Raw genomic sequence first — 13,764 nt, 5'->3', positions numbered from 1 at the left:
ATGTACTACTCTGCATATAAGTTAAATAAGCAGGGTGACAATATTCAGCCTTGATGTACTCCTTTTCCTATCTGGAACCAGTCTGTTGTTCTGTGTCCAGTTCTAACTGTTGCTTCCTGACCTGCGTATAGGTTTCTCAAGAGGCAGGTCAGGTGGTCTGGTATTCCCATCTCTTTCAGAATTGACCACCAGGAAGTCCCAAATTTCATCATCTTATGATTCTCCATAAACCAAGCTATAAGCACAGTCGGCTTTGATTTCTCGTCTCTTTTTTCCTCTAATAATGAGGGCCAAGCGTTCCCTCCTTCGTGGGGGGAACTCCTGGTTTGTGAAGATGGAATTTGTCGAAGTGTATTGAAATGAAACACTAGTAATGCCTCTCCATCCTTCAAGAGCCATGCTGGCTTCACGGCCTCCCAGAAGCCCTTGAGCACACCTGCCCCAGCCCGCTGCCCTGAGTTCCCGGGACAATTAGTGTCTGGACTCCAGCTTTCCCCTCTCTGCTGCTTCGTCCTTCACTCTGTGTGCTCGTGGCTCCATCAGCTGCAGCAGGAGGCTCTCTGTGGTCAGGGAGGAGGGTTTTGTACTGACTTTCCATTTCCAAGTGATTATCCTAGAATTAACTCCACTGCTCATTCCAGCTAGCAAAAACCTCAAACCCGAAGAAGCCCAGTCCTCCCTAATCAGCACCAGCTCCCTGCAGCCCAGCTCTGGGGAATGTCACTCCTCGGGTTCCCCTGGCGCCCTGTGCATTGACTATCACTGTGCCCCAAAGCCCAGCCGCGTTTCTCCCTTCAGACTTGTTCTCCCACATTCTGCAATCACTTTTTCCAGTTCTCTGTGTTTCCTCTAAGCCGCCACATGCCTCCACCCTCAGCAGAGCCTCAGGGCTCCTCCTCGGAGAAAAAAGGAACCCCTCTCCGCTCTGGTCAGCTTCTGCCACTTCTTCATGGCCCCCTTTCCCTCTTCTCCTTTTTTTAGCAAAACAATGGGATGGCCTTCTTTATTGTAAAACACTGTTGGCCACAGATTAGTACAAAGTTAGTGAATGTAGGAAAAGCGGGAGAGGGATTGAGGAAAGGAATTGAGAGTCACTGGTTTGTTTTATAAAAGGGGTGGGCAACATTTAATTTTTTTTGTGGTGGTGGGGGAAAAGTAAAATGAATGTGGAAGTGCTATCAAAAATCTGTGATTCCAATAGCAGAATTAGTTAGTTACTGTTTTGACATTGTTGCTTAGATACACTTGGCATGTACCTGTTGGCTGTTTGGAGGGGCTGCCTCCCCAAAGCCCATTTCCTTCAGGCAGGCTCGGAGCCCAGTGCCCCCAGCCTCCCCAGGAAGGAACATGCCTTCTTTTGACTCAGCCGCTATCTCCATCCTCACCATCTCTCTCCTTCCAGGCTTCTGAGAAACTAGCCCTGTCCAGGGCGGCCTTCTCCCACCTCCGCTCCTCAGTGTCCCGGGCCTGGTTTCCGTTGCTGTCCTCCACCAATCCCCCCGCCCAAGGCGCCCCCGACACCTCCAGCTGCCATACTCCAATCCTCGTCCTACTCCACTTCATCCCTTCATCCTCAGGGCCTTGCACCCTCGACTCTACTTCCTGGAAACCCCCTCCGCCTGCCCCCTCCTGCTCCCGGCTGGCGCCTCCTTCACCTCCAGCCCCGCCCTGGTCCTGCCTCTGTCCTGCTTGCTCATGGTCTGATGACCTCCTTCCTCCCAACACCTATCGCTGTTGGAACTTGACAGTGGGCACTTCTTCCATCGATATGTGGGCCTCTCTGGACACAGTGTGAGAATGAACAAGGGTCTCTGCATAGCAGCCAGCAGAGTGGATGCTCACATAAAAAGGATGGATGTGGAATACATATCAGTGAGGGAAATTCACAGATCACACATTCCTTTGGGGCTGGAAGGTTGTCATGCTTTTACCACAAAACATTTTTCTGAGCAGGAACCAGATAGAGCAAAAAGGATCCCCAAAGTCTCTCTTCCTGCTGCCTTTCCAAAGAGATACTGTTACCAACACAGATGTCAGCAGCACGACGGAGGGAGGAATGGATTTCTATGTTCCCACTTCCAGACTGGATTTTGCTTTCTCAGAAATTGTTAGAAGCAGAGATGTGATAGGAATCATTATGTTCTCTCCAACTTCTATTTAATCTGGTGAAAGCAATATGAAGTTGGTTGCTCCTTCACTTTTCCTTGTAACCCTATAAATTTCCTTTGCTTTTATTTATTCTCTTCTATTTCTCTTCTATATTGAGAAATGGATTTAATTGCTATCCAGCTTTGTTCTAACTGTGCTTGTCACAAGACTTGGTTTTCAGTTCTGATTCTTTTTTTTCTCTCTGAACTTTGACAGTCCAGTGCTAGCATCAAGATGTATAGATATTAATTTTTCACAAATATACTCTGTGAAATATTATTTAATATATTTAATATTATTAAATATTAAATATTTAATATTATTTAATATTATAAGATACTTGAGTAAACTGAATGGGAGAGATTATATGATTTTAAGTTAGTCTAGTGTCTTGATTAAGTGGAAGTTTCATAAGTTTTTATAGGCCATAACACAAAGGAGATTTTAATAGTATAGTCTGGAATGGGCTAAACTGATACCTGATAAAGTTATTGCCATAATTTCATAGCAACAGAATTATAATTTGGCTTTGCACAAATACAGTTGACACAGCGTTATCCCAAGAAAACGATTTACTTGAAAAGGTTATAGAGATCATCAGTTTATACGGGCTAATGGTTAAGGTTGTTTGGGGTGAATATAAAGGAGTTATAGGTTGTAATCCAGTTACAATGCATTTAGGGGATTATTTTGATTATCTTAGAACATAAATATTCTCTAAGTATATTTTATCATTTGCTGTTTTAAGCATCTGCTGCTGTTTATACCTGTGGTCCCCAAAACACACCAAGGTGCCCAGGGCACTGCAGCAAATTCCCCAGGAGTGCCCTGGGATATTTTAAAATTTCAAGGGAATTTTATGAATTCCCTTGAATGATCTCAGCATCTGCAAGACACCATGCAAACTACTAATTTGAGAGAGTTCACAATTTCAACTTCATACTACTTCTTGTAGTACAATGATAATCTTTGGGAAACTGGAATCTCAATGGTTATGTTAAAAAAAAAAAAAAAAAAACAAGTACCACTTGAAAGTCAGCATGGATCCAGAAATGAGGGTGGTGGTATCCAATCCAAAAATTCATGCAGGGCTCAACATAATATAATTCTATCCATGAGATTTCCCAGGCAAAAATACTGGAGTGGGTTGTCTTTTCCTTCTGCAGGGAATCTTCCTGACTCAGGGATCAAATCGATGTCCCTTGCATTGGCAGGCCAGTTCTTTACCACTGAGCCACCAGGGAAGACACATTAAGTATTATGTGAATATAATATATATTTTATAACTATTGCTGATAGCTTGCATGCACGTTTTGTCATAGGGTTTTTTTTTTTAAGTATTAAAGTACTTAATTTTTAGAACAAGCAATTTTTCAACATGATTCAAAAATCAAAAACATAAAAGAGGACATCCCTGGCGGTACAGTGGATAAGAATCTGCCTGCCAAGGCAGGGGACATGGGTTTGATCCCTGGTCCAGGAAGATTCCACGTGCTGAGGAGCAATGAAACCCGTGAGCCACAACTTCTGAGCCTTTGCACTCTAGAGCCCTCGAGCTATAACTACTGAGCCTACGTGCTGTAACTGCTGAAACCTATGCACCCACAGCCCAAGCCCCGCAACAAGAGGCCACTGCAGTGAGAAACCGGAACCCCACATTGAAGAGTAGCCCCCCACTTGCCAAAACTAGAGAAAGCCCAAGTGCAGCAACGAAGACCCAATTCAACCAAAAATAAATAAAATGAATTTTTTTTAAAAAGGCACAAAAAGGAACACAGTGAGAAGTCTCCCCATCTTGGTTGATGGCAGCTCCATCTTCTGACTGTTTAGAGCCTTTTAGACCAAAGTGTCTTTCTGACACTCCCCCATCCAGAACTACAGGAAATCACGTTGTCTCTACTTTCAGTAAATACCCACAATCTGATTCCCCATCTCTAACTACACTGCTGTCATCATGGTCAAAACAGCCTATTACAGGAATTCTCTGGTGGTGCAGTGGTTAAGACTCTGGGCTTCCACTGGTAGGGGCCTGGGTTCCACTCCTGGTCAGAGAACTAAGATCCTGCATGCCATGCCAAAACAACAAAAATGGTAACAACAAAAACCAGGCTGTTACTACACTTCCTTGTAACTGGTCTCCCTATTTCCATGCTTGTGCCCCTGCCCCACCACCATGATCTTTTTAAACCCTGAGTTAACTGATTTCATTGCTTTATCACCCAGAAGCTGCAATGGTTCCCATATCTCTTAGAGTAAAAGCCAGAGTCTTTCTAGTGACATGCAAGGCCCCACAGAAACCACTTCCCCTTACCTGTAACCTCAGCTCTTACTGTCTCTCCCCTCATTAATCTGCTTCAGCCACACTGGCCTCCTTGTCCCAAGCATTCGAGGCATGTCCCCACCCCAGGGCCTTTGCACTGCCATGTCAAATCTCATCTTCTCCAAACCTTGGCCTACTGGAATCCACGCTGTTTTAAATAGTGCAGTGACCCTCCCTGTGTACTGATGAGCATTCCCTAGTTTTTCTGTCCTGTCTTTCTCCTTTTTCTATAGCCTTTTAACCTAGTAGATCACTCGTTTCTAACATGGTAGTTTACCAAGTTTATTGTTTTATCTTCTGACTCTTCCCACTAAAACAGAAGCTACAGACGGCAGGCATCTTAATCTGTTTTGTTCCACCATGTAACCCAAGCATCTGGAAGAATAATACTTGGCAATAATAGGTGTGCAACAAGTACCAAGTGAATGATATTCAGTACGTTGTGTAAACCTCTAACTTTCTTCATTTGTGTCTGTCTGAACTATATCAATAAAAGCGTATGTAAATGTGCCTCTTTAATAACGGATTGCCCATTTTCCATGAGGTTCTAACAATTTTTGCTCTATACTCTCATATTAATTAGGTCCTTATACCATAGGAATCTTGTCTTCCTGGCTAATTGAACCTTTTATCACTGTGTCCAGACCTTCTTTGTCCTCAGTAATGGTTTTGTCTTAGAGTTATTCATTTATTTGATATTAATAAAACTAGGCTAGCTTTCAAGCAATTTTTAGTACTATGTAATATATTTTTTCTATTCCTTAAATTTTGATGTATTTGACAACTTATGTTTTGTCTCATGCACATCACTTATAGTTTTTAATTCATTTTGACAACCTTTAGTTTTAACTGCTAGTTTATTTATGCCTGTTGTGATTATGTATATATCCAGATTTATTTCTATCAGTAACTTTCTATTTGTCCCACTTTTGCTGTGCAAAAATTTTTTTTCTTCCTGTTTGTGTTTCTTTTTTTTTAATTGAGTTTTTTCTTACTCTATTTTTCTGTTTGGAAGTTATATACTGTGTTTCCTATTCTTTTAATGTTTGAGCTTAAACTTATTGCATAATACTTAACGTCTACAGTTAATATCTTACTTCTCCTCCTGAATAAAACATGAGCACTATAACCACTATTCTTTATTTATTTTTAAATTTTTGACTGTGCCACACAGCATGTGGGATCTTAGTTCCCTGTCCAGGGATCGAACCCATGCTCCCAGAATTGGAAGCTCGGAGTCTTAACCACTGGACCACCAGGGAAGTCCCTTCTTCACACACTTTATACATAGTCTTAATTTTCTATTCTGTATTGATTGTTCTACTAGCTGAAGTCTTGAACATAATATCAAGTTTTCTGTTAACTCTCATTTCTTTGTGCCCCCAAATTTGATTGAACTTCATCTGTGGGAATCCTGAAGGACTGTGTTAGGAGTGCTTTCTTCCAGGCACCATTTGCATTTATTTCCTCTGGGCGTCGGGACCACTTTTGCTTCCTTCAAGAGTTCTAGTTTAGTGCTGCAGTCTTGGGTTGAGCTCCCCAGCTATCCTTTGACCCAAACTGTGAAATTGGCATTTATCTTCACAGAAGCCCCTCCTTTCAGGCTTACTTAATGGTCTCCACATGCCCTATGGATTAAACTCACTTTAGGGGAAGGAGCGGGCCTTAACGATTTCCTGTACTTTCTATGAACCCAGCAATGGGTTAACAACTGTGATGTATCGAGAAACTCATTTTGCTTTTTGTTTTTGTAACTAAGAACCCCTGCCATGCATCTTCCATTTACTTTGCAAAGATATTACTTTGCTGACAAAGATCCATAGAGTCAAAGCTATGGTTTTTCCAGTAGACATGTACAGATGTGAGAGTTGGACCATAAAGAAGACCAAGCAACGAAGAATTGATACTTTTGAACTGTGGTGCTGGAGAAGACTCTTAAGAGTCCCTTGGACTGCAAGGAGATCAAACCAGTCAATCCTAAAGAACATCAACTCTGAATATTCATTGGAAGGACTGATGCTGAAGCTCCAATACTTTGGCCACCTGATGCGAAGAGTTGACTCATTGGAAAAGAACTTGATGCTGGGAAAGATCGAAGGCAATGAGAAGAGGGTGGCAGAGAATGAGATAGTTAGATAGCATCACCGACTCAATGGACATGAATCTGAGCAAACTCCAAGAGATAGTGAAGGACAAGGAAGCCTGCAGTCCATGGGGTTGCAAACTTAACGACTGAACATAAACCTTTAAGATGATTTTTATTACTAGTAACCAGGGAATTATCACTTGGGAGCTAAATACAGAAATAATTAACCAAGAGAAGGTTCAGCTTTTTCAATCAAAAAGTGTCAAAAGCTGTCCCAGCCATTCATGGGAATGTAAACCGAGATGGATTAACCTCTTGTTCTCTGTAATCACATAAAGATGTGCCTTTGTCTTAACCCCTGTCCAACCCACTTCCCTGTCATCTAACCCCATGGCCATGCGTTTCTTTTCTTTTCTTCCTGAAGGTTCCTCTTCTGGTAAATTCATGTCCCACCCTAATATTTATTTTAAAATTAGGTCCCATAAGAAAGGTAAAGACCGTATAGATAACAGTGTGCCTTTTGAGTACCTCTGAAGTATAAAGAAATAGTCATATCCACTAATTCAACAAATTCTTTCTTTATGGGGCTGTGCCGGGTCTTAGTTGCAACAGGGTCTTCGATGTTCATTGCAGCAGGTGGGTTCTAGTTCCCTGACCAGGGGTCAACCCAGGTCCCCTGCATTGGGAACAGGAAGTCTTAGCCACTGGACAACCAACAAAGGAAGTCCCCCAACAAATATTTATATCAGAAATTAAAAGGCTGTCTTTCTCAGATAGTATTTACAGAGGGACGTTGCCCTGGACATGTGATCAAAGGAGCTGTGGGTTGAGGCTCTGGAGAGGACGTGGGAAGATGGATAGAGAGGAGCTGGGATAGCTGGCTGTGAGGGTTCACCCTCCAGAACCCCTCTCTTGCCCCTGCCATCCTGGAGGCCGGTGCCAGGCAGGGATGAGCAGGGGAAGTCGGAGCTGGGTGTGAGGTGGGAGACCGTGGTGGTGGTGGTGGTGGCCGAGGAGAGGGTGAGGGAAGCAGCTGCATGATGGGAACAGGGAGGAAAGTGGTCTGGGAAGTGCGAGCATCCACCAGGTTTCCTTGGAAAATGAAGTGTTCAAGATAAGTGCTTCCCACCTAGATGCTAACAACCTGTGCCATTTATTCTGTTTTCCTAGATCAATGAACTGAGCCATGTTCAAATCCCTGTTATGTTGATGCCAGATGACTTCAAAGCCTATTCAAAGATAAAGGTGGACAATCACCTTTTTAACAAGTAAGTACAAGCACGACCTTTTGTAGAACTAACGTGGCTGCCAAGTATGGTTTTTGTGAATTTCTATAATCACATTATTTTTCAATGGGTGGGAGTAAAGTTTTGCTGATGAAGTTAATCCTGTGATAAACATAGCCATCTGTCATTTTCAGAGAAGCAACAGCAGGCCCTCTTGGGTAATATCTTTTTGCCATATGGCATATTGTTCTCTATGAATATCTTATATGTTAAAAGTGATATTCTCATTACAATTTAAATGTTTGAAGCTGTAAATTGCTTGGAATTTTTTTTTTAGCAGCTATAGACCTCAGCTATAGACCTTACACAAAAGTCTGCTGATGATTCCTTCATGAACAGAAATGACTGCTTCCTAGAACAATAAGGAATTAAGTTGCATTTTTATAAAATGTAATTGGAAGCCATGTTGGGCATTGAGACTATTTCTCCCTCTTTTGAATGTCGTTTTAGACATCATTAGGGAGCACCTTCTGTGGCACTACACTGTGAGCTGGACATACAGGGATGGATAAGAAATATCCTGCCCTGAGACTTCCCTGGTGGCCCATGGATGGGACTTTGCCTTCCAATGCAAGGGACACAGGTTTAATCCCTGGTCAGGGAGCTGACAGTCCTACATGCCTCAAGGCCAAAAAATCAAAACCTAAAAAAAGAAGCAATATTGTAACAAAATTTGGTAATTTTTTTTAAAAGACTTTAAAAATGGTCCACATCAAAAAAAAAAAATCTTAAAAAAAAAATTATTTTTTTTAAAAGAATACTCTGCCCTCAGGGTGTTCAGTCAGGCAAGTGATTAAAAATGGACACATGTACAAATTACCATCATCTCCTATCGTATGTACAGAGTACCACGATAAAGGGGTGTGTGTATGTGTGCATGTGTGAACAAAAAGGAGGAAGCAATTCTGAATAAGTGGGATGAACCCCAGAGAAATCTCTCTCACGTGAGGATCAACTGTGAAATTTCTTAATAGGGCCATTGTTCTAACGTGAAGCTGCTGTGTTAATTATTCTCATAATACTCTTTAAAGGTTGACCTTTTGAGGGGGATCTTTCCATGTGAATTTAGAATTCGGTATTTACATAAAAGATAAAACAGGTCGAGCCAGGAGTGAGAGAAGGTCTTCTTTTGTAAGCTTTAGTCAGAAGGTAACCTATTAGAGGGCTTCCCTTGTGGCTCAGCTGATAAAGAATCTGCTTGCAACGCGGGAGACGTGGGTTCGATCCCTGGGTTGGGAAGATCCCCTGGCGAAGGGAAAGGCCACCCACTTCAGTATTCTGGCCTGGAGAATTCCATGGACTGTATAGTGCATGGGGTCACAAAGAGCCAGATGAGACTGAGGGACTTTCACTTCACTTCAACCTGTTAGGAGTGGGGAGCGTGGTTTGTACTCTGTCTGCTGCCCTTCCCTCCCTCTGCAAGCCTTTTGCTTCTCTTTTATTGTCCCCCCCTGAATGTCTGTCCCTTCTGCCCCCAGATCTTACTGTGGGTTGCAGCAGCTATAGACCTCAGTTCTCTAACACAATCGCGTTCAAGCAAGTTCTCTTCTCGCTCGAAGCCCATCTGTGCCTGCTGTGGGTGGGGCGCTCCAAGCACATCGTTGGCTGCAGGTGAGCAGGATGGTGGCAGATTCACTGTTTGTACATCTGAACTTTATTCCACGATCTGATTGTTTCAGAGAAAACATGCCGAGCCACTTCAAGTTTAAGGAATACTGCCCCATGGTTTTCCGTAACCTGCGGGAGAGGTTTGGAATCGATGATCAGGATTTCCAGGTGAGTTGCTTTCATAACATTTATCTCAAATGGGTTTCACTCATGCCTTTTGCTCCGTAAAATAGAATTCATGTTTTTTTCATGTCAAGTAATAGTAACTTTCATTTTCTAGAAGAATTTTTAAGTGTGCTTTCTGAAATAAAAGGTTCTTTCAGTTAGGGCCCGTTATCAGTATGATCTCATTGTAATTTCATTGCATTTTTTCCCGAGGCCCCCGTAGGGCCCTGCGGTGCAGAATGGCTTAGTGACAGCCGCACCGCTGTCGCCAGCCAGAGCCCACCGGCCTGCGGGACACTTCTGTGTTTGCGCCCTCCTGCTCTTGCGCCCCACCACGTGAAGATGTGCCCTGCTGCCTTCCTCCCCACGTTTGCCCGGGAGTCAATTTTGACTTCTAAAATCGAGTCATGGGCTGTTGGACCTGCTGATGCATGGCCATTTCTCCTGAAATGCACCTGGCGTCAGTTACCTGATTTTCAGAGAGCCGGCCAGATTCGTGAAGGCCAAGGATTTTTTTTAAGAGCAGAAGTCTAAGGAGATACCAGGGCTGCTTCCTGGTCTTTTGTGACAGTCTAGTCATTTTATTGTGTGAATACTGACTTGTTTAATTAATTAATTAATTTCTACTTTTTGGCCACAACAGGTGGCTTGTGGGATCCTAGTTCCTTGACCAGGGATGGAACCCCACCCTTGGCAGGCAAAGTGTGCAGTCCTAAGGACTGGACTGCTGAGAATTCCTGTACCGATTTATTTTAAATCTAGTAAACACTTTCTCTCATTTGTCCCAAACCAGAAATTCTAACTTATCCTCCATCACGTTTCATATTCCCTGGGTGACCTTGCAAGGTGAATATTGCAACAGCTTATCCCGTACTTTCTCTTAAAGAGTAAGTCCTCAAGGCAAATCAAGCTTAGTTAATAGACTTTGCTATACATCTGTGGCCTCCCCGTCCTGTCCCACTGTTGAAAGTTTTCAAGAATTTCTCATAGGCTCATTCACGCCTGAGAAGCCTTCAAACCACCATGTTTTGAAAAAGGATCCCTAGGCTGGGAAAGTCCCCTGGACAACCTACTCCAGTATTCTTGCCTGGAAAATCCCATGGACAGAGGAGCCTGGCGGGCTAGAATCCATAGAGTTGCACGGATTTGGACACAACTGAAGCAACTTAGCACACACACACACACACACACATGATGCTGGCCAGGCTGCGGGTGACATTCCCTCCTCTGTGGACCAGGCCCAGGTTCTGAGCAGAGACTCCAGTGTGCCCCAGAGAGGGTGGAAGGGAAGCCTGCAGGGAGGATGTGGTCACGAGATTTGCTTTTAAAAACTGAGGTGGAGCCAGCATTCATGTGTGGGCTTCATGTGTAAGAGAGAAAGAACGTCAGTCACACTTGGACTTGACGTTTACTGCTGCAAAAGCAAGTCACCTTTAAAGGATAAATTTTGGAATAGTAATATATTAGAAGATATATATAGAGAGAATATATTTCATATAAAATAAAAAGGAATAATTCTCTATTATGTAAGAACTGTTAACTACATTTCAAGAGGCCATGTGAAAATAAACTATGTACCTTAAAAAGAATAACAACTGATAACTGACTTCCTAAGAAAATCTACTCTCTCTGACACTGCATTCAAGTGTGTTTCTTCCTTTGTTCACCTTCCCCTCTTTAAAAAAATTTTTTTTTTCAAATAAAATAGCTACACTGGCGTTTCACGGAAACTGACTTTCAGGGCCAACGCAACAGGATCTTGTTAGATTCCTCAACTTATTACCACAATGAAGTCATATTTCTTCTGAGAACCAGCCCTGTTAAATGAGATCTAAAAGGGACCCATTAGATCCTTAGTTGCTGAAATATTAGGACACCAGACTGGTTTCCCTCTCTCTTCTCCCTAAAAACAAAACCATGTAAGTTGACATTTAAGTAAGGGCAAATAGCTGAGTACAAACTTTGAAGGCAAATTAGGCAACTGGAGGGTGATTCACATGTAACTAATTGGCAAGTCTGTTAAGCTCTTAGCCTGAGAGATCAGTATAAGGGAAAACCAGTGTGAGTGTAATTAATCATTTGAACACCACTCCTTCCTTCAGCCATGTTTGGTGCTTTTGGCATTTAGATTGCTGCTTTCTCTTTGGCAACTGTATTTTTTTTTTTTAAGTGGGTGTTTAAAGTAATTTCCGTAAACCAGACATATGCAGTTCCTCCGCACCCACGGATTCCACCTACTGCGGGTTGAATTGCGGTTGGTGGAATCTGCGGTTACGGAATCAGCAGGTAAGGAGGGCGGAGAGTTCAGGCCTCCCTCCCCGTTTCTGTGTTCCTTTCTCAATGTCTATACCTCTTAAAATACATTCAGCCGGGGCAGGGCCCCTATCTGAAGACAAGATCTTATATGTGAGGCTCAACCCACTTTATTGCCTACTCGGTTTGGAAAAAGGGAGGAACTTGTGCCAACTCTGGCTCTGGGTTGGTGCCTCCGGGCGCCTGCATACACCTAGCCGGGCACGCAGAGGTGCTGCGTGCACGTGTGTGTGGGGGCGGGGTGGTGGCACCGCGTGCACGCGGGTGGGGGTGGGGGTGGGAGCGGCGGCACCGAGTGGGGCCCAGACCGGAGGGGAGGTCGTGTCAGCTCCTCTGTTGTGGAGTCACTTCTCCCGGGACACTTCATTCGTTGTGGCCAGAACGGGTAACAGTTATCAATTGTCACCTAGTATCAAGTTGAACCCTCTTTTCCCAATCTGATTTGGAAAGTGGGATCAATGATCCGAAGTCTCGTCGTCTTTTGGAGACTCTGGATTGCTCGAGAGGCCCAGGCCCCTCCATGTTCCCGTTGCCTTGCTGTGTTTATTTTCCTGAAGTGCTTACTTTCTGGACAAAGGACTTTTAAATCTATGTGTAGTAAGGGAGCCCACCATCCAGTTCACATTCAAAGCTTCATATTAAATCAAAGGCGTAAATGTTCACCACCTGCTTTGCGTTTGTAAATGCCGTTTTGCTGCACCTGAAAACAGGTCAGTGTCCATCCATCTGATCAAAGTAGAACATAGTGATTAAACAACTGACCTCCTCAGCCAGCTTCTAAAACTGAGACGCTTCCCTGCTGTCTCCATAAACATTTGTCGTCTTTCCTTTGGTTTTGATTCCTTGAATGTCTTTTAAAAAATAGAACTCCTTCCTGCTGTTAAAGTCAAGCAACTGTTTCAGTTGTTATTAACTTATTATTAACAAGCGTATCACTTAACATACATATGTAAACCTGTGTGTGTGTGTGCATGTATGTATGCCCAGTGCTTCCAGATTCAGAACTTTCTCCAACTTGTCAGTGCTTGTTAAAATTACTTTGGTTTGTGATATGCTCAGAGTTGACATGTATTCTTCCGATCATTGTTGGGACAATGTCTTTCCATGATCATTCTTTTAAGTTGTCTTTCAAGATGAATGCTCCCCTGGAAGCCTCCACCGTTACTGTTGCTATAGTTTTTGTCTCTTTGATCTCTGCCACTCTAGTCCCCATAGGTGGGTGTTTTCATGCACAATTATCAACTCAGTGTGTTTATTTGCACCTACTGTGTGTCGGGCTCTGTGATAGACATAGGGAATGCAGAGGAAGAGAAAGGATGAACAAATTCCTTTTGAAAAAAACATTACATGACAGATTCTATAATGGATGCTGATGAGATTTACAGAAACCCAGATGTCTTGATTGTTAATGTTCTTCAAGAAAGAAGAACAGCATCCCTCTTTGCAGTCTCTGAGTACCGGAGCGTGTTAATGACAGGCCCGGCAAGTCAGCTGGAGACTTCAGTTAAAATTTCTGAGCTGCAGAAGAGGATTGCCCAGTGGAAATCAAAAAATTAGGCAGGGTTGCAATGGTGCTGCTGCTGCTAAGTCGCTTCAGTCGTGTCCAACTCTGTGCGACCCCATAGACGGCAGCCCACCAGGCTCCCCCGTCCCTGGGATTCTCCAGGCAACAACACTGGAGTGGGTTGCCATTTCCTTCTCCAATGCATGATAGTGAAAAGTGAAAGTGAAGTCATTCAGTTGTGTCCGACTCTTCGCGACCCCATGGACTGCAGCCTGCCAGGCTCCTCCATCCATGGGATTTCCCAGGCAAGAGTACTGGGTGCCATTGCCTTCTC

The 13,764-nt window shown here is 43.4% G+C and overlaps 1 protein-coding gene across 1 annotated transcript in view; it reads left to right on the top strand.

Annotated features, from left to right (window-relative positions):
* Window positions 1-13,764, top strand: part of PIP4K2A (phosphatidylinositol-5-phosphate 4-kinase type 2 alpha) — a 186,261-nt gene that overhangs the window by 103,113 nt on the left and 69,384 nt on the right. The window contains exons 2-3 of the mRNA XM_005901642.3: window positions 7,725-7,822; window positions 9,520-9,616. Coding sequence (XP_005901704.2) covers window positions 7,725-7,822; window positions 9,520-9,616 — 195 coding nt within the window. The remainder of the gene's footprint in view (window positions 1-7,724; window positions 7,823-9,519; window positions 9,617-13,764) is intronic.

Source organism: Bos mutus, chromosome 13 (genome assembly GCF_027580195.1).
Source record: "Bos mutus isolate GX-2022 chromosome 13, NWIPB_WYAK_1.1, whole genome shotgun sequence".
NCBI lineage: Eukaryota > Metazoa > Chordata > Mammalia > Artiodactyla > Bovidae > Bos > Bos mutus.
This window is presented reverse-complemented; position numbering and strand designations above follow the sequence as displayed.